The following is a 20,811-nucleotide window of genomic DNA, read 5'->3' as shown; positions in this document are numbered from 1 at the left end:
ACAGCTGCACTCAGTCCATGAATACAATGGACAGGTCACCTCCAGATGACAGCACCACATTCTTTTTGAGGCACGGGCCTGGAAGTCACCAAGGCTGGCTGGCTGGCTGGCTGGCTGGCCAGCAAGACTTGGGAGTACTCTTGTCTCTGCCTGCCCAGATCTGGGGATTAGAAACGGGAGACTATGGCTTCATCTCCCCGAGACATGGGTTATAAGAATAAAAGTAGTTCCCCAAGTCCACACAATTACTTTCCCAACTGAGCTGGTCTGTCCCCAGCCCTATATGCAGGGCTCGATAAAGCTAATGCACAGCAGGTATGAGCCAATAGAGGGGGAAGTCCTGAAATTGGACAGGCAGCAGGCCCGGCTCTACGGATCCCAAGGGGTAAGCAACCAAAGAAAGCTCAGCTGTTCCTTATCTGGTTGGCGACAGCCTCTGGACAGGACCCTAGTCTGTCCACTCTTTGCCTCTACCCAGCGTGCTTTTTAGGAGAATGGACGAATTAAACTTGGCTACCGAGAGAGCCTGGCTTCACGGTCAAGAAGCCTCAGTCCTGTCACTCTGAAGGGTACCCACAGAGTCACCCACTGGTTCAGGTTCATTATTAGAACTCAACCTAAGGGGAGGGATTGTTATATGGCCTATTGGCAACACACTGCTTTCCAGGTAGAAGGGACCACCACCTTTCAACACCATCACAGCAGCTGGATGCCTTGTACAGGACTACCTGTCAGGGAGAGAAAAGGGTAGTTTCTCCATGTGCAGACCAGAGGGCAGGCAGATTTTCCCTGTTGTCTTCTCAGATGCTGGACATGGATGATGGCTGCTTGCAGCACTATTACCCTTCCTAGGTCAGAACCCAGGTGAGAGGGTGAAATTCCCCCTTAAGGTGCCCTCTAATAACATCTGCTCTGGGCTCCATAGATGCGGTCTTTACTGCCGTCCCATCTTCACAGTTTGATCCCGACTTTGCTCTGGGCTCCATTGATGCTGTCTTTATTTCCATCCCATCCTCATAGTTTGATCCAGCCTTTTCTTTGATGGCCTGTAAATATTCATCATCCAAGGCTCTTTTGAATCGCAGTGGCTTTTAGTTAAAATCGAGTGAAATGTACCATTTGAATAATAAAAACCTCATTAAAGGAAAGCTAAAAGAATACTTTTCCTTTTGTACAAGCCAATTAGGTACCCTCATAATTTAAGGGGGAAAAAAGGCAAGCACATTATGGTTTCCCATTCCATAAGCCTGTTTTAATTAATAGAGGTGACAAGGTTTAGGTGCTAGGTACATAGTTTGCCTCTGGTGTTCTGCAATTAAACATTAATGAAGAGAATGGAAATGTGAGAGCTAATGTGTCCCCCACATCCTCTGCGCATCCAGGCTAAGGTCTTCAGTGGGTTTCCACGCTTGGGGACACTGCAGGACAAAAGGTGCCCAGAAGAGGCCCTGCGGCCACTGAAAGGGTGTAATATTCAAATCCCCCATGGTCACTCTGCCTCAAAGTGTCCCAAAGACAAGTAGTCACAGAATTAGGTTTTCTCTTGTGGCCAAAGGGCAATGGTGTAGAGATAAAGAGGGCTTCCACTTAACCCCACTGGCAAGCTCTGTTCTTCTGTTCTCAGTTCCTAGGGGAGGAAATGGGTTTACATGGGTTCACTAATGGGCTGTGAACCCTAGGCTAGAATACCAACCCTTCTGTCTATCCATCCTGGCTTGGCTGTTGTATTAGTCACTTGTAGCTGTGACAAAACACCTGACGGAGGAAGGATTTATGTGGATGCACTGTTCATGGGATTACAGCCCACAAAGGCAGAGAACACCTGGTGGGGTCCGGGGAAGCAGTTCAATCCATGTTGCTTGAAGCTGGTCCCTTGTTGCCAGCAGAAAGCAGCTAATAGGGCCTGAAGCGGGGCTAGGCTGTATAAGCCTTGAAGGCCCACTCCCAGAGCTCACATATTCCAGTTAGGCTCTGTGTCCCAAATACTCCACATTCTGTAGACATACATTTTTCACAACCTACTTTTAATAAGGGTTCAACCTCTTCTTCAGCCCACCACCCAACAGAAGTAGTGGAAGAGAGAAGTTATTAGGATATAGGGAAGTGGACCTGTTCAGCTTGATCTTCTTGGGCAGCAGTTCAGTCCCATAACAAACATCAAATACTATTCAGCAGCTGCAGACCAGTCAGTCCTCTAGGCAGGCTGACACCAGGCATGAACCGGCAGCTACAGTCCAGTCCTTTCAGTATGGAGGCACCAGGCAGCTATAGTTCAATCCTGAGGAAACCACCAGGCTCTCCAACTGGCCCGAGGTGAGGCTGTGGACGCAGCAAGCTGCAGAAACCTCGCTAGCCATTCTTGGGCGAGTTTCTCTCAATGTCAGCATTACCACAAGTTGAGCTCAACAGCTCGATGTAAGTCAAACCAATGCATTCATGTCATTAGCAAAGAATAGCGAAGGAACAAACCAAACCAATGCTCAGTGTCTGTGGGGTCTTATTTATACTCTTTCATCAAGCATCCTTTCACATGTTTGCTATATCAAAACATCCCTTCACCTATGTCTGCATCAGGACAGCAGTCTTTCCCATGTCTGTTCCAGAAAAACTTCTCTTCACCTGTATCTTCTTCAGGAAAATTGTCTTTCACGTGTTTGCTTTAGCAATACGTCCTTTCACCTGTATACCCCAGAAAAGCATTATTTGACATAACTTTCCAAAGAATCTAGAAGTTTCCACTTCAATGTTCCAATATGGCTGCTGCTTCTGAGACCTAACAGAACCCCGAGGCTGTGGGTAGCATCTGCATTCATTGAACTGAAGCTGTTTTTTTACATTGTTCTTATTCATTCATATGTTTACCCAATTATTTTTGTTGATTTAAATCTTTGAATTCTGACCTCAGGAAAGTTGCCTCTAATTATATTACTAATTCTATAATAGTGTAATTACAAGCCTCCTGTCTTCCTGACTGAACAATGGCAATGAGAATAAATGTCACCCAAAGTGTTCATGAAAGTTAAATGACCCATGTACCCCAAATTCTCAGTGGATGTTTACTACATAGTTAAGTGGATCATCCCAAGGCAGAGGAGAGGGTCTGGGGGAGAAAACAGCTTGGAGAATTGAGCAAATATTAGAGTTATAACCAAAAATGAGCTCAGATGTGATAATACACTTGCATGTCTCCACTTTCCCTGATGCCATGCTTTCCAAAGAGTCTGCCTTGCTGGGAAGTAAGCACAGAGGTCAAGTACAGACCTCTACTTTGGTGTAAATGCATGCAGTGGGGAACTGCTGCCTCAGAGCACTCAAATCCATTCTGCAAAAATGAATGGTACCTGTTTGGAGTTGTTGATTGACAGTCATGATGCACACCAGGTTTGAAGAAGAAGTTATCTGGGACAAACCCAGCTGACCACAACCATTTCGCCATGCTTATTTTTAAGTGGTGATAAGTTGGAAAATGGATCAAGCAATAGGAATGAATATCGTGATCTCTTAACAAGATCCAGATTGCCCCCATGATAATGAGATTTCATGAAAACTTAAGAATGTGATTTATCAGATATACTCCTCTCTAGCTGTGCCGTGCATGCTTTCCACCAAGCCTTTAACCAAACTTTACTATCAGTTCTTTATCACCTTGCCAAGAACATAGGAGAGAGGGGAATGTTTCCAGATTCTCGTAAAAAGGCAGTGTTAGCTAGATGTCAAAAGAAAAGTCTTCTGAAGAGAAGAAAACGACAGGCCAGCACCACATAGGAACAGACACAAAATCTTCAACAAAATATCAGCCAACTAAATGAAATAACATACAAACAAAAGGATTATATACTGACTGACTTGACTTTTCAGGGATTCAGAGGTAAATATTCAAAAATTAATCAGTGAAAGAAATAGAAATCAGGAGGATAAGGAGCCATCTGGATGGGTACAGAGAAATCACTTGTAAATAGTTCAGTATACTTTCTTGACTAAAAACCATACTTAGACTATCCCTTTACCTCATTAACGGTACCTATAGAAAGTCTACTACTGATACAGTTACACTGAAAGCTTGGATGATTTCTCCCTAACATCTAAAAATAGGAAAGGGGTGTTAGCAGCCAGAACCCATCCAAATGGGAAAGGGGAAAAAAATCAAAACTGCCTTCCTTGCAGATGAAATCACTTTGCATCTTAAGAAATCAAATTGGAAAACATGTGACAACTCACAGCCAGGCTCAACCAGATTGCCAGGTGACTGCTCAAAACACAGAAGACATTTCACTTCCATGTAGGAGCAATGTTACCACTCCAAAAAGAATTGAAGAAAATTGTTCTGCTTGCGATAACAGCAGAAAAAAAATAAGGAAATAAAGAAGCAGTTTTGAAACATACAAATGTTAATAACTGTGGAAAACTTAAGAGTATTGAATGTATGAAATATTGTTAGAAGAGATTAAAGGACACTCAGATGAATATGGAGATAGCCCATGTTTATAGATTTGAAGATAGGATGTGGTGTAGACATCAGTAGCCCTCAGTGTTAGGGTTGATCTTGGGTCCCCTGTATTCAGATGCTGAGTTCTGTGTCCCGTGGTCAGGTTGCAGTCGAGACATGGGCATTTTACTGACCAGTGTGCTATAAAGAATGCTCCCCTAGTGGACAGTGACTTTGCAGGAGAGAGAGGAAGGCAGGACTTGAGATCCAGTGGGGGTGTATATCAGGTAGGGACCACGAGGGTAAGAGCAAGAGGAGGTGGAGAAGAAGATCACCATTGGGCAGGATGGTCCAGGAACACGTGGCCAAGGGCAGGTCACCCTGAGGAGAGACAACTGTAGCAGAAACTGCCTAGGAAGCACTAGTTGGTCAAGTCATGGGGAATTCATGTGGATTTTGACAGCATGGAAGGATTAATATAGCTCAGAACCGGCCCAGCATAGTGCCAATGGCTTGTTAATAAAACCTCCAGGTTTCTGTGTATTATTCAGGAACTATGTGGGCTGGAGTAGGGGCAGAAACCCCCATGAAATTCCTTCTATACCTCAGAGTGATCTATACTGTGAATTCAGTTTCCCTCAAACCTGGAGTTTTGGTCATGAACTTCATATGAGAATGAAAAGACACTGGAAAGACAAACCAAGGTTGGAAACAAAATGGGAAGCCTCCCATTTTTCAGTAATTACCAGCATGATGAGTCATGACCATGGACCATGGAGAACTGAATAGCATTAAAATTACAGAATTAAACCCTTAGGTGATTGATTTTTCAAACCCTTTGCTGGAATAACGCAGTGAGTAAAGATTAGTCTTTTCCAGAACCTGTGGTATCTACCACGAAAGAAAGAAGTCACATTGCTTTCATGCTCGAGATACAAAAGTTAACAAAACAGGAATCAGTAACCTAAATTATAAAAGCTCAAACTACCACATCCCAGAAGGAAAATATAGTATCAGAATATCTTTATGATATTAGAATAAATAATGATTTCATAGGTCCAGCACAGAAAGCTCAAGGGACAAAAGAGGAATTCAAAACAAAACAAAATGAGAAAGATATTCGAAGATATCTTGGAAGGGCTCATCCACATATATAAAGAACTTTAAAAATTCAACAATAAGAAGGTAAACCTGCTAACTCCAAAGTGGGCATAAATGCTGAATGCATATTTCTCCCAAGAAAATACACTAGCTGCCAATGAGCACATTAAAAAAAAAAAAAAAGATTCTCAGTATTCTCAGTATCATTTAGCCAGGAACAAAATTCACAGTGAGAGTTTGCTGGGATGACTCGGATCATTATAGAAGAGGAGGCAGAAAGATAAAGATAAGGGAGTTTCTAGAAACTATACTCATAAAATCTCACCAGTGGGACTGTCTAAATACCAGCTGAACAAGGACAACAGCCACAGAGAAGCTAACGTGAATGAGTGAAGGACTGTGAGGCCTCAACCCTACAAGAAGACGCACAGTAACTAGGGAACGCTGAGACTGGGAGAAGCTGTCTTCCCCAGGGAAGAGCACACCAATTAATTATACTAAATGGGCAGCCCTGAAAACATGCCTATAAGTAACATTACATAGACTTAGACTGAAGAAGTTGTATTTGTGTATTTAGGGTGTATGTGTGTGTGTGTGTGTGTGTGTGTGTGTGTGTGTGTGTTTACATAACAATTAATGAAAGAAGAGGACATGCATTTGAAAAGGAATGGCATTTGGGAGGGCTTAGGGGGAAGAGAGGGTAGGGGATAAATGTATTTGTACTATAATCTAAAGATATTAAAAAATAATTTGACAAAAATAAATGAAGAAAGAAGGAGGGAAGGAAGGATAGAAAGGAAGAGAGAGGGGAAGGAAAGAATGAAAGACAAAAGAAAGAAAGAAAGAAAGAAAGAAAGAAAGAAAGAAAGAAAGAAAGAAAGAAAGAAAGAAAGAAAGAAGGAAAGAAAGAAGGAAAGAAAGAAAAAGGCACACAGTGAAAGTGCCAGAATTAGCACAAGATGGGGGTGTGCAATGCATGGTTGGTGGGGTGTGGGGATGGGTCCCACTTTGGACAGCAGTCTGATTCTTCCCCAGAAGTTAAACACAGCATTATGCTGTGAGCCAACAGTTCCATTTGCAAGTACATACTCAAGAAATAAACAAATACGTCTCCAGAAGAACTGGCAAAGCAATGTCCATACCAGCAGTATTCACATTAGCCCAGCACTGCAGCAACCCAAATGTCCATCAAAGTAGTAACGGATGAAAAGATGCTGTCTGTGTATGCAGCAGAGACATCTCTGGCTTAGGGGGATGGGCAGTGTCCCTTTTTCATACAGCATGAGACCTTGAAACATTGTGCATAGTTAAAGATGACTGTTACAAAGGATCCCATGTTGTCTTGCTTGCATGAGATGATTGTGTTAGACAAATCTACAGCGTGGGTAAGTCCATATGGGGTGGGAACTGCAATTGGCGACAGCTCAAGAGTTGCTTTATAGTACTGTCAATCACTGTAAAGGTAGAATATGGTGATGAAACTCAACCCATGCATATTCAACTCAGAACACACTAAAACCCCTGGACTATGCACCTCAAATAAGTTTTATGGATGTCAGTTACATCTCAGAATTAGAAAACACAAAGTAATTGCAAACAACTAGAAGGAAAAACAAGTTTAACTATCCCCTCCACACCTCTTGATAATCTTTTATTTTCTTACTCAGTGACTGCATATGGAGAAATCCCATTTTTTTTTTGCTCTTGGTTTAGTTTTGATTCCATGTTCTTATCACATGTATTCATTTATTTGTGTGTCTTTCCTCAGAATGTGTGTATGTGTATATGTGGGTGGAGGCCAAGGCTGAGGCGTAGAGGTGGGAAGTCAACTTGCAGGGGTGTGTTCTATCTCTCCACCATGTGTGTCTGGGGGATGGGACTCAAGTCCTCTGAGTTGTAGCCAGTGTCTTTATCCACTGAGCCATCTCCACAGCCTTGGTTTGGGTTTGGACAGGGTTGCACTGTGTATGCCAGGCTGGCCTGGAGTTCCCTGTGTGCCCCATCTTGGCTCCTGCCTCAACTTCCTTTAATGTTAAGATAACTGGTGTGAGCCATCACACCTGGGTTGGCCTTTCCCCATTTTGGAGAAAGCTCTGTGACACAGGAAGTCACACGTGCTGACCTTTGCCTCAGTTTATCTGGGAAGGTCTGGGAGCCCCTGGATTCACTGTTGCTGTCCTAAGGTAGAGTACCACAATGTGGGCGGTTTGAAACATCAAATTCATCGTCTTTCATAGGTCTGGGAGTCAAAAGTCTGAAGCCAAAGTGCCCACAGGTTTACCCCAGGGCTGGCTGGGGGGCCTCCTTATCATCCTCCCGGCTTTCTAAGGCAGCGCCCGCCCAGGAGTTAGGTTTCCTCAGCTTGTCTCTGCTATTCAATCCTACTGATATGTACTCAGCCCTATTAAATATTTTGCTTCATAATGGATCCCAAAACAAAATGAACTTGCTTGTCATTGGGTTGTTAGCTTCGTACCATTTGCATGTGTCCCACGCCCTGGGACAGTTTCTCCCAATCCAGTTAACTTCTGGTTTGTTCCTTTTATGTTTTGATTACGAATGCAATAGAGAGTCCTGAAAATCTGTCATTGCATCATAGCCGTTCATTAGGATTTCTTTGAAGTAAAATGTATTTGTTTGGATTTAGGGCTTTCAACCCTAAATGTAAGGGTTACATTTATTATTAAATTTTCATTCATAGCACACCTCCTCTTATTTGCTGGCTTATTTCTTACAAGTTCAGATTTAATCCCAAAGGAAGAAACGTGTGTGTGTGTGTGTGTGTGTGTGTGTGTGTGTGTGTACGTACACTATGCACATTGAGATAGGCTCTCATTTACCCAAGGATAGGCTGGAACTCACTTCACAGTCAAAGATGACCCTGAACTCCTGATCCTCCTGCCTCCACCTCCTGAGTGTTAGGGTTACATCCATGCTTGATTTATGTGGTGCTGAGGATGAAACCCAAGTCTAAATTTATGCTAGGTAAGCATTCCACTGACTTATGCCTCCATCCCTAAGACAAATGTATTGAAATACTCTGTGACTGTCTCTATAAACAGACGGAGTTCTCTTTGATCCATTTGTTTAGTATCTACTAAGCATTGGGCCCCAGTGCCAGCCTTTCTGTAGTTTATCAGTGTCCTAAAGAAAGGAAATCAAAGGAATCCTCGTGTGTAATTGTGGGCTATTTTGATTGAACATAAAAGCAGTAGTAATTGTTTCTATTAGAAAGCACAGTTAACCAGGGACAGTGTGTTTCAACCCCAGCGAACCACCCTCATCCTGACATACCCCGTATGGCTCTGGGTTAGCATGGGTGTCTGGTGTCCTAGGAACATCTTGTTGCTTGTACCCCGAGGTCACGGCCCTTTCGGAGCAAGGTAATGTCCTGCCTTGTCTCATTTCTCACCTGTTGGCATCTTGACAACCCTGAGAATTGGGCTGTTTCTAAGTCAGTGTGTATGGTGCGTAGTTTTCAGTCACCAGTTTGTGCCTGATGTCGTCCGTTTCCTCGTGCAGGCCTCTTCACGTGCTTGTGTGTAACGCGGGGACCTTTGCTCCACCCTGGAGCCTCACAAAAGACGGCCTGGAGACAACTTTCCAGGTGAACCACCTGGGACACTTCTACCTTGTCCAACTCCTGCAGGACGTTCTGTGCCGCTCGGCTCCCGCCCGTGTCATCGTGGTCTCTTCTGAGTCCCACAGGTGGGTTTGAATTTGACTTCAGATCTCCTGCCTGTCCCTTCATTTGCACATCTGAAATTAATTTTGAAGTGAGGCTGGAGAAAGGACTCAACATTTAAAATCTCTTACAAGTTCAGTCCCTAGGCCCCAGGCCAGGTGACACATAAGCACCTGTGACTCCAGCCACACAGAATACAACCTCTTCTGGTCTCCACATACACCAACACACACACACACACACACACACACACACACGTTTTCAAAATACTAATTGTGACCAGTCTCACTGTGAGAAACATGAGTGTATACAGCCTGGTCTCATTAATTTTTCTAGATCCTTCCAAATGTGTGATCATGGGGAATGGTTTCATGGGGGACTGTCTAGAGCAATATAGAGTGATTTTTACAATTATACCTCAGGCTCCCCATTGATTTCACTCGGAGATGGAATAATAATTGATTAAATCTGAATGGCATGACCTTTATTGATTTGTAATTCAACAACTTCAAAGTCTCACCGAGAGGAGAGTGGTGGTTATTCTAGCAGGGGAAACAATGCAGTTAAGGGCCTCGAGATGAAATCCAATTGTTTTATAATGAGAAATTAGGGAATTCAATGCAGACATTAGCAGCGTAATTGCAGAAAGGGAAGGACTGTAGTTAGCTCGGATTGGAAATCTGGCCATGCCTCTTTCGGTTAGAATTTCAATTTACACATCAGATGGCGTTGGTTTCTGATTGCCATTACACTATTCAGTCGGAAAAAAAAAAAAGACATCTGAAAACATCACTGTGTTTTCAACATATTTGTGCGGGAGTTGGATAAACAACTCTCTGAAGTGCTGAGGAAAAACAAAGTATTTTCTGGGCTTCAGAGGCAAGGTTTACAGCTTGGGAGGGAGACTTCCCTTAGTTCTTGGTGTTGGGGGGGGGGGGGTAGGGAAGCTTTGCCTCCTTAGTAAAGTAGCTACAGATGAATGAATGAATGAATGAATGAATGGGACTATTTCTTCTTCTTCTTCTTCTTCTTCTTCTTCTTCTTCTTCTTCTTCTTCTTCTTCTTCTTCTTCTTCTTCTTCTTCTTCCTCTTCTTCCCCCTCCTCCTCCGCCTCTTCCTCCTCCTCCTCCTTCTTCTTCTCCATCTTAAGTCCTGGAATGTTTTTGGTGATCCAGAATGCACCTCTCTCTCTCTCTCTCTCTCTCTCTCTCTCTAATCATACTTCCATAAAATGTAACCCCCGGGGACTTTGAAGAGAGAGACCAGCCAAGGGTTAGCTTGAGCCCTTTATGACTCCCAAACACAGGGGCTTACGGTGTAAGCGACACACCGCAGACAGATTTACTCTTGCCAGTTTAAATTTATGATGGCTTCAATGACAGAGAAACTCGAGTAATAATCCTCCCCTGCGCAAGAAGACACGAAACATCTAGTAATTAGGCGGTAACAAAATCTGGCCAGGCTTATCTTTGCAAATCACACCAGGTTTGTGAAAGAAAGGGAATGCTCCGCCCCCCCCCATCCCCCACCCCCAAAGCAGTGAAGGAGGCTACCTTGGGGGGCGGGGGGCAGGCAGGAGAGAAAGAGAGCTTTAGAAATAAATCTGCCAGCCACAATCGCTTACCAGATGTGGAGGGCACCACGGGATATGTTTAAATGAGCTGGTATTTAATGAGAGCCGGTGTGGAGGCGTCAGCTGCTCCCTTCCGTCTGTACAGCTCTGTCTCTCGGATGCGTTTCCTGGGATGTCTTTGTTCTCCCTGGAACGGCAGTGTAATCCCTGCCTACTTGGAGACCCATATCCTAATTTCATGTTAAAGACTTGATTGGAAGGAAGGGCCTTGGTCTCCGGAATGAGATCCATTGCCATTTCTAGCAAGGCCCAACTAACACTAACGTGTGTGAGAAAGGCCTGCGTGGGTGTGCTCACTGGCTCTCGTTGTCCTCTTTCTTCTTATTAACATTATACAAAATATTAAGTCCTACAAGCCGAACTGTTTATCACGCTTTCGTGGTATCCCTGCGCTCCAGAGAGCAAGTATGGATGCCGGGCACAGACAGCGCTGGATCACGGCACAAGGACCCGGAGCCTAAACCAAACTGTAAAACACAGTGTTGCTCTCTAATTACCTCCATAAACCTTGGTAGAATCCCTTCCTTGGAGTCAAGACCCCCTGTTAGGGGAAAAATAAAGTCCTATGTTTGCAGAAAATATCATACTGGATACCCTTGGGCAAAATATTTATTAGCCTCCTCTCTCTCTCTCTCTCTCTCTCTCTCTCTTCTCTCTCTCTCTCTCTCTCTCTCTCTCGCTTCTTCACTGTGTTTTACATACTTATCTGGAGTCTGAGTGAGTGAATTGAGTTTCTGCTTGTCTAAAATATATCATAATGAAATGGGAAGTTGGCTCCCTCGCTGTGAAAATTTTTGAGATAACAATTAAAATAGAACGAGAACAGAGTTCCAGTTGCACCATTCTCAAACAGCCCCAGCAGTGTGAGGAGACAGATGGGTATGCACATTCAGAGACAGTCACACACGTACAGTTCCATCCATGCAGTAACATGTGGGACCCCACACAACCAGTCACCCTGAGTTCTACACTCAATTCTTCCCCACAGTCCTACATGTGTAGAGTATCATACACATAACCACACACATGCAGACACACACTATCATAATCTCACATACAATTGTACCCCACTACAACCTCACATATGTAAACTCTCAGACATATAAACACACATAAAATCACACACAATCAGGGAAAGAAAACCACATAGAATCACAAAGTTATATAATCTCATCCACAGTGCCATATCCTCACACACATACACACACACACACACACACACACACACACGCACACACACACTGTCACACACACAGCCACACATTGTGTCATATAGACAGTCACACACACAACCACAGGAAGCCACACAGAGTCACAGAGAGACCTACATCCCAGTCACACACGAACCACACAACCGTAGAGAAAAGCCACCCCATCATAAGTGTGCAGCCACACAGCCACATATGTACACTTCATCACAGACACACACCATGGATGAACAGTTACACACACAGAGAATTTCCTGTGCAAGCTTATTCCTGCTCGTCAAACACACAGGCTGTTATCTATGCAAGTCCGTTCTCATTGTTTTGTTTTTGGAATTAAGAATTGTTTCGGATGAAACAGAGACATATGTAAAGAAACAGAAGATGGGCCCATCAGGGGCACTCAGTGTCTAGAGAGCAGGCATCAGCTGGCTTCTATGTGGCTGACAGGGACACTGCTCAGACCTTCTTTGACTTTGCCAGACTCTCAACTTGAAGTCAGAGCAGTTGGCCTTGAAGAGCTGCCTTGCTGCCTCTTGAGCAGCCAGAGTGATGGGTCATACCCTGGACCCTCCCACACTTCTGAGTGGATAGACAGGACGTGTGCCCGGCCTTCCCACTTCGATAAAAACTGGCAGCATAAACTAGTGGGACCTCCAGGAGCTTCTGGCCAGTGAGGCCCAATGTCCCATCTGCAGCAGTAAAGAAGCAATAGATAATATGCATAACTCCAGTGATCTGCCCTCAGGAAGCCAGCCGGGATCCATCCTAACACCAGGAGACACCACCTGCCAATGTGTAACCCAGAACTTGGAGAGGGCGATCCTCACGGGCAGTGTTTCCTTTAAAGTGAGACTCAGACCCAGATTTTGTTGTAATAAGGGGCACTTGCCATTTGTCACTGCCATTCCCTTGGTGACACAAGCTTTGCAGATTTCAGAATCTCAGCATTCAGCATCTGAAGCCAGTGTCACTGAGTCATGGGGCAGGAGTAATTAACTTCCATTAATGTGACTGCCCCCTGCACTGGTGGTTTGAGTGAGAAATGTCCTCCTTTGTCTGGTCATCTGAATGCCTAGAAGAAAAGCTGTGTGTGTTGCAAAGGGCGGAGTCAGAGAAGTGACCCCAGCCTCTCACAGGAGCCTAGAAGACAGAGAGTGAATGGCATATATCGGGACACTGAGTTATTTATTCTGTTGGGATTTGGTTTTGCTTTGTTCAGATTGTGACTGTGCACTGGTTCTTGGCTCTCAATGTAAGGAAGTATTTAACTCAGTTTGGGTTTTGCAGGAGCCCATAGATGAGTGGCTAAATTTTCAGGGAGATTTTGGATTTTTAAATGAGACATTGAATTTTTGAAGAGACTGAATTTTAAAAGTGTCTGAATTTATAAAGACTGTGAGACTTAAAGTTATCTATGTGTTTATTGTAAGATTGTAGGGGCGGATGCGAAAGGAAAGGGTGTGGCTTCCCAGTGCCTGTGGACAAATGGTTAATTATGCTGGGTAGTTTTCTATCAACTTGACACAAGCTAGTCGTTGAGAGGAAGGAGAGAAAATCCCTCCATAAACTGGGGTTGTAGGCAAGCTTTCCCTAATTAGTGATCGATAGGGAGGGCCCAACCCATGGTGTGGTCCTGATTCTATAAAACAGCAGTCTGAGCAAGCCAGTAAGTAGCTCTACTCCCTCTGCATCAGCCTCCTGCCGCCAGGTTCCTGCCCTGTTTGAGTTCCTGTCTTGACTCCCATTGATGATGAGCATAATCCAAATACAACCTCTCTTTCTGGTCATCTTATTTCTTCACAGTAGAATTAAGACTGACCAGGGGCTCCTAGTCAATGCCCAAAGTTAACCTAATGAAGGCAAGTGTGGAGAGTCCTTGAACAACTATGACACTGTCTAGGACATTCCTTCTTGGTTGCTTCTTATGATCTGTGTTTTGTAAAACAGTCATTGCTTCCTAGTTATTTATTTATTTTTCTGACAACGAGAAAAGGAGGTACAACGGAAGCACACAGCTAGTGTTCAATGGCTCTGTCAGACTCTATTATAAAGCATCACTTAGTTACTTTGATTTGTGAGTATCCACTGCCATGCCCATGCTCAAAAATAATGGTAGACTCAGCCAGAACCGTTTCTGGCTTTGTTTACATTTAATTTTTTACACGCGAAAGACTTTCGATGGCACCTCGCCAAGGTTACAACCCTTTTATGATCATTAATTTTTAATCTGGAAAAGAGTCTTGGAGGCAAGATGGCTCATCTGCATTAACTTGGATGCTCAAATGAAAACACACAGAACTTTTGCATCTGGCTGAAATAATCAGGAAAACCCTGCCAAAGGTTAGGAATGTGATATTGCTTTCCTAATGCATCTACCTTTTATCTAAAGCTTGTTTCCATTTAATTATCCTTTATCCTTGAGCTTGTGGTTGAAGATCTTGAGTGTGAGTGTGTGACATACACACACACACACACACACACACACACACACACACAGATTTTGACTTGATTTCAGATCTTATATTGAAACTACATCTAGTCTGGAATTCATGATAGCACAGGCTAACCCCAAGTTCAGGGTGATTCTCCTGCCTGAGCATTCTGTGTATTGCAGCTACAGGCTTGAAATATGTAGTTGGAGGTTCAGTGAACCTTGGGTTTATTTGGCCTACTGCACTCGTGGGCAGTAGGGCTTGTTCTTCCTCTTTGGGTCAAATTAATTGGCAGTGTGTTAAGTCACCATCTGCTGCTTTTTAAGGGCTGTGATTGTGAGCTCCTCTAGAACAAATCTCTATGGGTTGCACAGATTCCAAACAAAATCCAAAGCCCCGTGAGAAGCTGCATCGTCTGTGTTCCATGTCGTGCCCTCTGTTTTTCAGATTTACAGATATTAATGACTCCTCCGGGAAACTTGACCTCAGCCGCCTGTCTCCGTCAAGGAGTGACTACTGGGCCATGCTGGCTTACAACAGATCCAAACTCTGCAATCTCCTCTTCTCCAATGAGCTTCACCGCCGCCTCTCCCCACGCGGGGTTACGTCCAATGCCGTGCACCCTGGAAACATGATGTACTCAGCCATCCATCGCCACTCGTGGGTGTACAAGCTGCTGTTCACCCTGGCCAGGCCGTTCACCAAGTCCATGGTAAGTGCCTGGCTTCTGGGACCTCCCAGACGCCTTCAGTCGGAGTCACAGGAAGGCCCGGAAACACAGACCTGCATGTCTGGTTGTGATCTCATTGTCACCGGCTGTCAAGGGCCTGGTGTTGAGTGAAACAGCATTTGGCCTGTTTAGCAAAGGCTCGTCATTACATCCGTCGTGTTTAGATTGTGCGTGTTGCTCTACCATGGACTTGGCTTGGATAATAGATGTTGGTTGTCAGTATTAGGTAGAGAACACCTGAAAAATCTTGGAGGTTTGGGGTGAGGGGCACAATAATGGTTTGTTTTCTCTCAATGTGATTTCTGCTTTGATTCACAAACTCCCGAAGTCTACTCTGTGGAAAAATAGAACTAGTTATGTATGCTTTGTGTTAGCTGAAAATGTGGATTAGAGAGTGTTAGTAGATACTGTTCTTCTTGGTTCGGTGAGGTTTTTGTACCGGATATTCTAGATGCTTCTTGTAATGGAGGTCTGGGTATAGATCCTTCCTGAAGAAGGCTTTGTGGCTCGAGTGTGGTTTTTCCTTCATATCCCTGAAGACAAATCTCTTGGATGAATCACACCGCTGCGGTTAGAACTGAAGTATTCACAAAGCTGAATGTGAAGATTTTCCATTTTCGTCGGTTGTTTTATCAATGGTGTGTAAAACCTCTTCTGTGAATTCATTAACCCAGTGTCACTTGACTAAAGGAAGTGCATGTTACACAGCATCCTCACTCAGTCACCCCTCTGAACTTGGAGCCAGGGAGATGGCTTAGCGGGATGAGCATGTTCTGAATAAGAATTACAAACTGGATTCAGATCCCAGTAGACAGGTGAGAGCTGGGTGGCCCTACACAGTGGCAACCCCAGGGTTAGCATCCTGTGATTGGATCTCTTGGGGCCTGAAGTTACAGGTGCTGTCAGAAGCCTGCCGATAGATAGATAGATAGATAGATAGATAGATCAGAAATATAGTAGAGTGTTAAAAGAAGTACCCAACCAACATCAACCTCTGACTTATGTAAAAATAACTTTTATTTGCCTGAAATAATTATCATCTCTGAGTCTTACTGCCTCTGTCTGCTAACTTAGGCCTAGTCCTGGAAGCGTCTAGCCTCTGTACAATCTTATCTAGACCTAGAATGTTTTCAGCCTCTGAGACCTGCTGCTGAAGAAGCTGACCTCTGACTTGTTCCTTCTGAGCTCTGCCTCAAATTCTTTTCCGTGCAGACTGATTCAATCTGGCTTCTCTCAGTTTCTTACTGAATCGCTCTGCGTGGCCTCATACTGACCGTGTCAATCTGTTCTAATCTTCTGGCTCCTTCTCATCCTCTGGCTTACTCTGTCTCCACCTGTGTCTAGATTGTTTTCTTTCTCTCTGCAACATGTCTCTGTACAGCTGTCTGGTAAAACTGCTTCCTGTCTTCTTTCTTTCTTTGCACTGCCTCTGAAGCAGCTTCTCTTTCCTCTCTTGTGAGAATTGGCCCATATTCTAGTCTGCCAGATCTTTCTCTGATTTGTCACTTTGTCTGCCACTCAATTAGACATCACTTTCAAACATGGTGCTTTCACTACAAACCAACTTTACTTTCATTGTTTAGGATTAACAGTGTTTGCTAAGGGTGCGTCTGTATTCCAGCCAGAGGGATTAAACGTGTGCACTCAGACTGAGCTGCACCACAACTAGAAATAGGTTTTTCCAGTAAACCGCACGATCTTGGGCTTCACAGTGTGGTCAAATATCCTGCAGCAAATTTATATACATGAAACCCATGGGTGTGCATACCACCACACATATGCATACATGTGAATGTTCCACAAATACACACATGAGATAAATAATAAAAGTATTTTCCTTTGAATTTGTATATCCTGGGTAGTTACTGATACTGGGTTTTTTTTTTTTTTTTTAATGATCAAAAGTGGGTCTTTAGACATACCATAAGACCAGCTATCTTTCTGGTGGTGGCAGGGGCAGCAAACAGATGCCTGGCACAGTAGAAGTGGCTCTCCTTAACACTTCTCCTGATCAAGACCCATTGTCTACTTATAGTAATTGAGACTTGATATGGATGGTACAAGTAGTCACACCTGTCATGTGGCCCTGTCCTGTGAGCGTGCTGTGTATGCCACCTGTTGTATAACCCTTCTCTCCTTGTCCTCAGTTACTCTTGATTTTGTGAGCACTACCTGTTTCTAGAAAGTTCTCTCTCATATCTCAGTGTGGAGGTCAGACACAACAAGGGTCATGGGATAAAAATGAAAATAAATCAGACAACTCTATTTGCTGTGACTATGGTGATTTTAGTTATGATAATAGGGAGTCTGGTGGTGGGTATAGAGGGAGGTTAGCTGGCTCTGTCTTTGCCTTGATCACTCCAGGAGTAAGTTTCCCAACAAGACAGGAAGGTGGCATAGAAGAACCTGAGGTAGGGGTCTCAGACCTACCTGTCTAGTCTCCAGGAATGCCAGTGGCTGGGAGTTTCTCTTCTCATCTTCCTAATTGCTTAGGAAGCAGCACTTGGTATCTCTTCATCACGCGTTAGCTGCTGCTGTTGGCTTTTTTCCTTTGTGTGGACATGCTTGTTTTTGAGGCAGTACCTCACTATGTAGCCCTGGCCAGGATTCCAAACCTAGGTGTAGAGATTAATGAGATTGTGGAACACATAGTCTTGTTTAGGTTCTCCATGATAATAGTGACCTGTCTAGATGGCTGCTGGTATTTTGGCATCGACTTCCCTGTTGCTGGGTTCTTCAGGGGGGAGGATGGAGCTCAAGACGAGGGAGGAGGAGGGAGTACAGGTGGAGGGAAGAGGGAGCCCAGGAGAAGAGAGGAGGGAAGAGGGAGCTCAGAAGGGAGGAGGGAAGAGGGAGCTCAGAAGGGAGGAGAGAAGGGGGAGCCCAGGAGAAGGGAGGAGGGAAGAGGGAGCTCAGAAGGGAGGAGGGAAGAGGGAGGAGGGAGATTGGGAGGAAGAAGAATGAACCCAGCACTTCCTTGTCAAAGTGAACCCACCACTCTCTGCTCTACTGAAAGTATACAGGACTCTGCAGCAAGAAAAGGAGAAAGCAGCAGGAGTGGTAGAGCTGGGACAGGTCACATGTCCAGCGGGGCAGATCTGACTGACCACAAGGGTCGCTCTCTCAAGCCATCTCCCTCACAGTCCTCTCATTGCTTGCACTGTGATGAGACATGTGTGTCTTGGACAATGGGTGCGCTCCTGCCATTTCCACAGAGCCCTGTTCTGAGACACAAATCACCTGTATCCAAGTTCCCATCCCACATAAAGGAGGGATTCTGAAATGCCAGCCATGCCATTTATCACCCAGGTAACTCTAGGCTAGGACTCTATTGTACTTCAGAGTCCCTTCCCCATTACTTACTAAAAGTGTTCTTCCATGTGGCATGGGCATAGCTTGGGTATCCTCTCCATTGCACAAGGCCCAGGGAGGAAAAAATACCACCCTGCCTGGCACTCAGAAAGCCCAGCCACCCCTCCTCCCTGCAGCCAGCCCCTGTATGCAGTAAACAGCAGTGTTTTAATATCAACGTCCCTTCTTTATTTGCTGTGACTCGCTGTGACTATGGTGATTTTAGTTACCGTAATTAGGTCACCCTTCATGGAGTCGGGCTATTTTAAGTGGCTCTTTAAGGACTATTGTTGCAGATCAGTAATTTTACAATTGGATGCTCTCGTGCAACTTTATTAAATGTAATATGTCTTTTAAATGTTGCCCTTTTACAGTTATACGTTTCTAATTGTTGCTGTAAATGCATTATCACTTTGAAATTAATTAATTTTTGCATTTGGGCATCCTGCAGTATAATAATCACTAATGAGAAACTCGCGGGAACTAATTCTCAGCACAGCGCCCCCTACCGGCAAGGTCATGTCTCTGCCACCACCCTCTTCCTCCAGAGGGCCACAGGACAAGTGTCCTAGGGGTTCTGGGAGAGAGGTGATTATTCCTCCTGCCTCAAATTTATGGTAAAATAAAAAGAAGGAGCATAATGGAAATATGCTGTTTTAAATGTTGGTTAAGCCAAGATGTTTTTCCAGTAGCAGCCCCTAAAATGTCTTAAAGGAAATCAAAGTTTGCTGAGTGTTTGCACGATGAAGTCCCATCACAGAGGAACTTTGTGTTGACATCTCTGCCTCTAAGCTGTGTTTTATGTATATTAATGTGTGTGCTATATGTGAGCATACATGGTATAGCTATGCATGCAAATGTCATCATAATTAACCTAAACCTGGCCTTTGGGGTCAGAATGACTTACATCTTGGCCTAAAAAAGCTCTGAGAGCCTACCTACCTATCCTGTTCAAGAAAATGCCATTCTTGCCTCCAGAACCCCTTCCGGCTCCATTTCCTTAGCCAAACACACCATAGCACCCCCCGCCAAGCGTGTCTGATTGTGTCGTTACGTTTCCTCTTTAAAACATTTGACAGCACCTTCTTGACCCACTCCCCTCTTTTTTTTTTTTCCACATTAGTTTTGAACTCTGGTAAACAACCTCCTTGCCAGAGGTCTCAGGGCCAAGCCAACCCTCTGTGGCTCGGCATGTAAATTTCAAGTTGAACACAGTCACGTGCCTCTAAGGGTGTTTGGAGCAACCAAATATTTGTGTTGGCAGGTAACTGTCGGAAAGAATATCATGTGTTGGAGTAACAAGAACCTAGCAGATGTTTTAGGGAACTGTGTTTTCATATCAGTTCACTTTTTTTAAAAAAAAAAATGGCTTGAGTTTGTAGATCTTCTGAAAGGATTGGGTTTCTCTTCCTGTGGCCACGAAAAGGCTGCCTTTGTAGGGAGCCGTCACAGATGTGTGGCTACCCGGCTAATGGATGGGCCCCGCAATGCTGGGTCCCATTGCAGAGCTATAAATTACAAGCAGAGAAAGCACAACATAACGCTCTCCTAACCTTCCGCTGTGCCAAGCTGGGCAGCTCTGCCCTTGAATAACCTGCGGCCCAGTGATTTATAGTTGTACAACTTTAAGGCATAACGAAGGGCCTAATAAATGTTGATTTGTTCTTTAAATTACTATTTTAACAAAATACATCCCTCAAAGGCCTGTAGCCGGCTACTCCGGAGGTGCGTTCAAGGGCCTACCTCGTGTCTGAATTTTTATTGGTATATTGGCGAGTCCCGTACAAGGAGAGAAGGGACTAACAGGGGCTTTCCAGTTTTCCGTTTTCTTTCTTCCTTCATTGGTTTTTTCTTTTCTTTTCAGTTGAGAAAAAAAATATATACTCTGCAAAGTGGAAATCCATACTCCATGTTAATCTTTGTATTTTGAGCTTTCTGAGCATGAGTGGAATTCTCTGATTTCTGTGTCCCTCCACCCCCAACCCAAAGGATGGCAGTAAAGTGGACTTTTGGGAGCTCTGTGGCCGGGCCACACGTGAGCTCTCTCACCACGGCTCCTCCAGTGGCTCAGGTCTCACCTTACAGAGGGCCACCTCCTTGCAGCCTCAGACCAGCCCTCTTCCCTTCCTAGTGATCAGTGGTCCAGCACTCATTAGTTAGCTTTCCATTCTGTCCAGAGCTTTAAAGTTCGTGGTGTTTGTTTAGTCCCAAGGTCAGTGCATATGGCAGATTTCAAAAGAGTCAA

The 20,811-nt window shown here is 44.4% G+C and overlaps 1 protein-coding gene across 2 annotated transcripts in view; it reads left to right on the top strand.

The window, feature by feature from the left end:
• The window catches only part of Wwox (WW domain containing oxidoreductase), a 925,836-nt gene that overhangs the window by 259,324 nt on the left and 645,701 nt on the right, over positions 1-20,811 (top strand). For both annotated transcript variants that reach the window (XM_052167126.1, XM_052167125.1), the window contains exons 7-8: positions 9,050-9,235; positions 14,933-15,197. In XM_052167126.1, coding sequence (XP_052023086.1) covers positions 9,050-9,235; positions 14,933-15,197 — 451 coding nt within the window. The remainder of the gene's footprint in view (positions 1-9,049; positions 9,236-14,932; positions 15,198-20,811) is intronic.

This window comes from Apodemus sylvaticus, chromosome 21 (assembly GCF_947179515.1).
Source record: "Apodemus sylvaticus chromosome 21, mApoSyl1.1, whole genome shotgun sequence".
Classification (NCBI taxonomy): domain Eukaryota; kingdom Metazoa; phylum Chordata; class Mammalia; order Rodentia; family Muridae; genus Apodemus; species Apodemus sylvaticus.
This window is presented reverse-complemented; position numbering and strand designations above follow the sequence as displayed.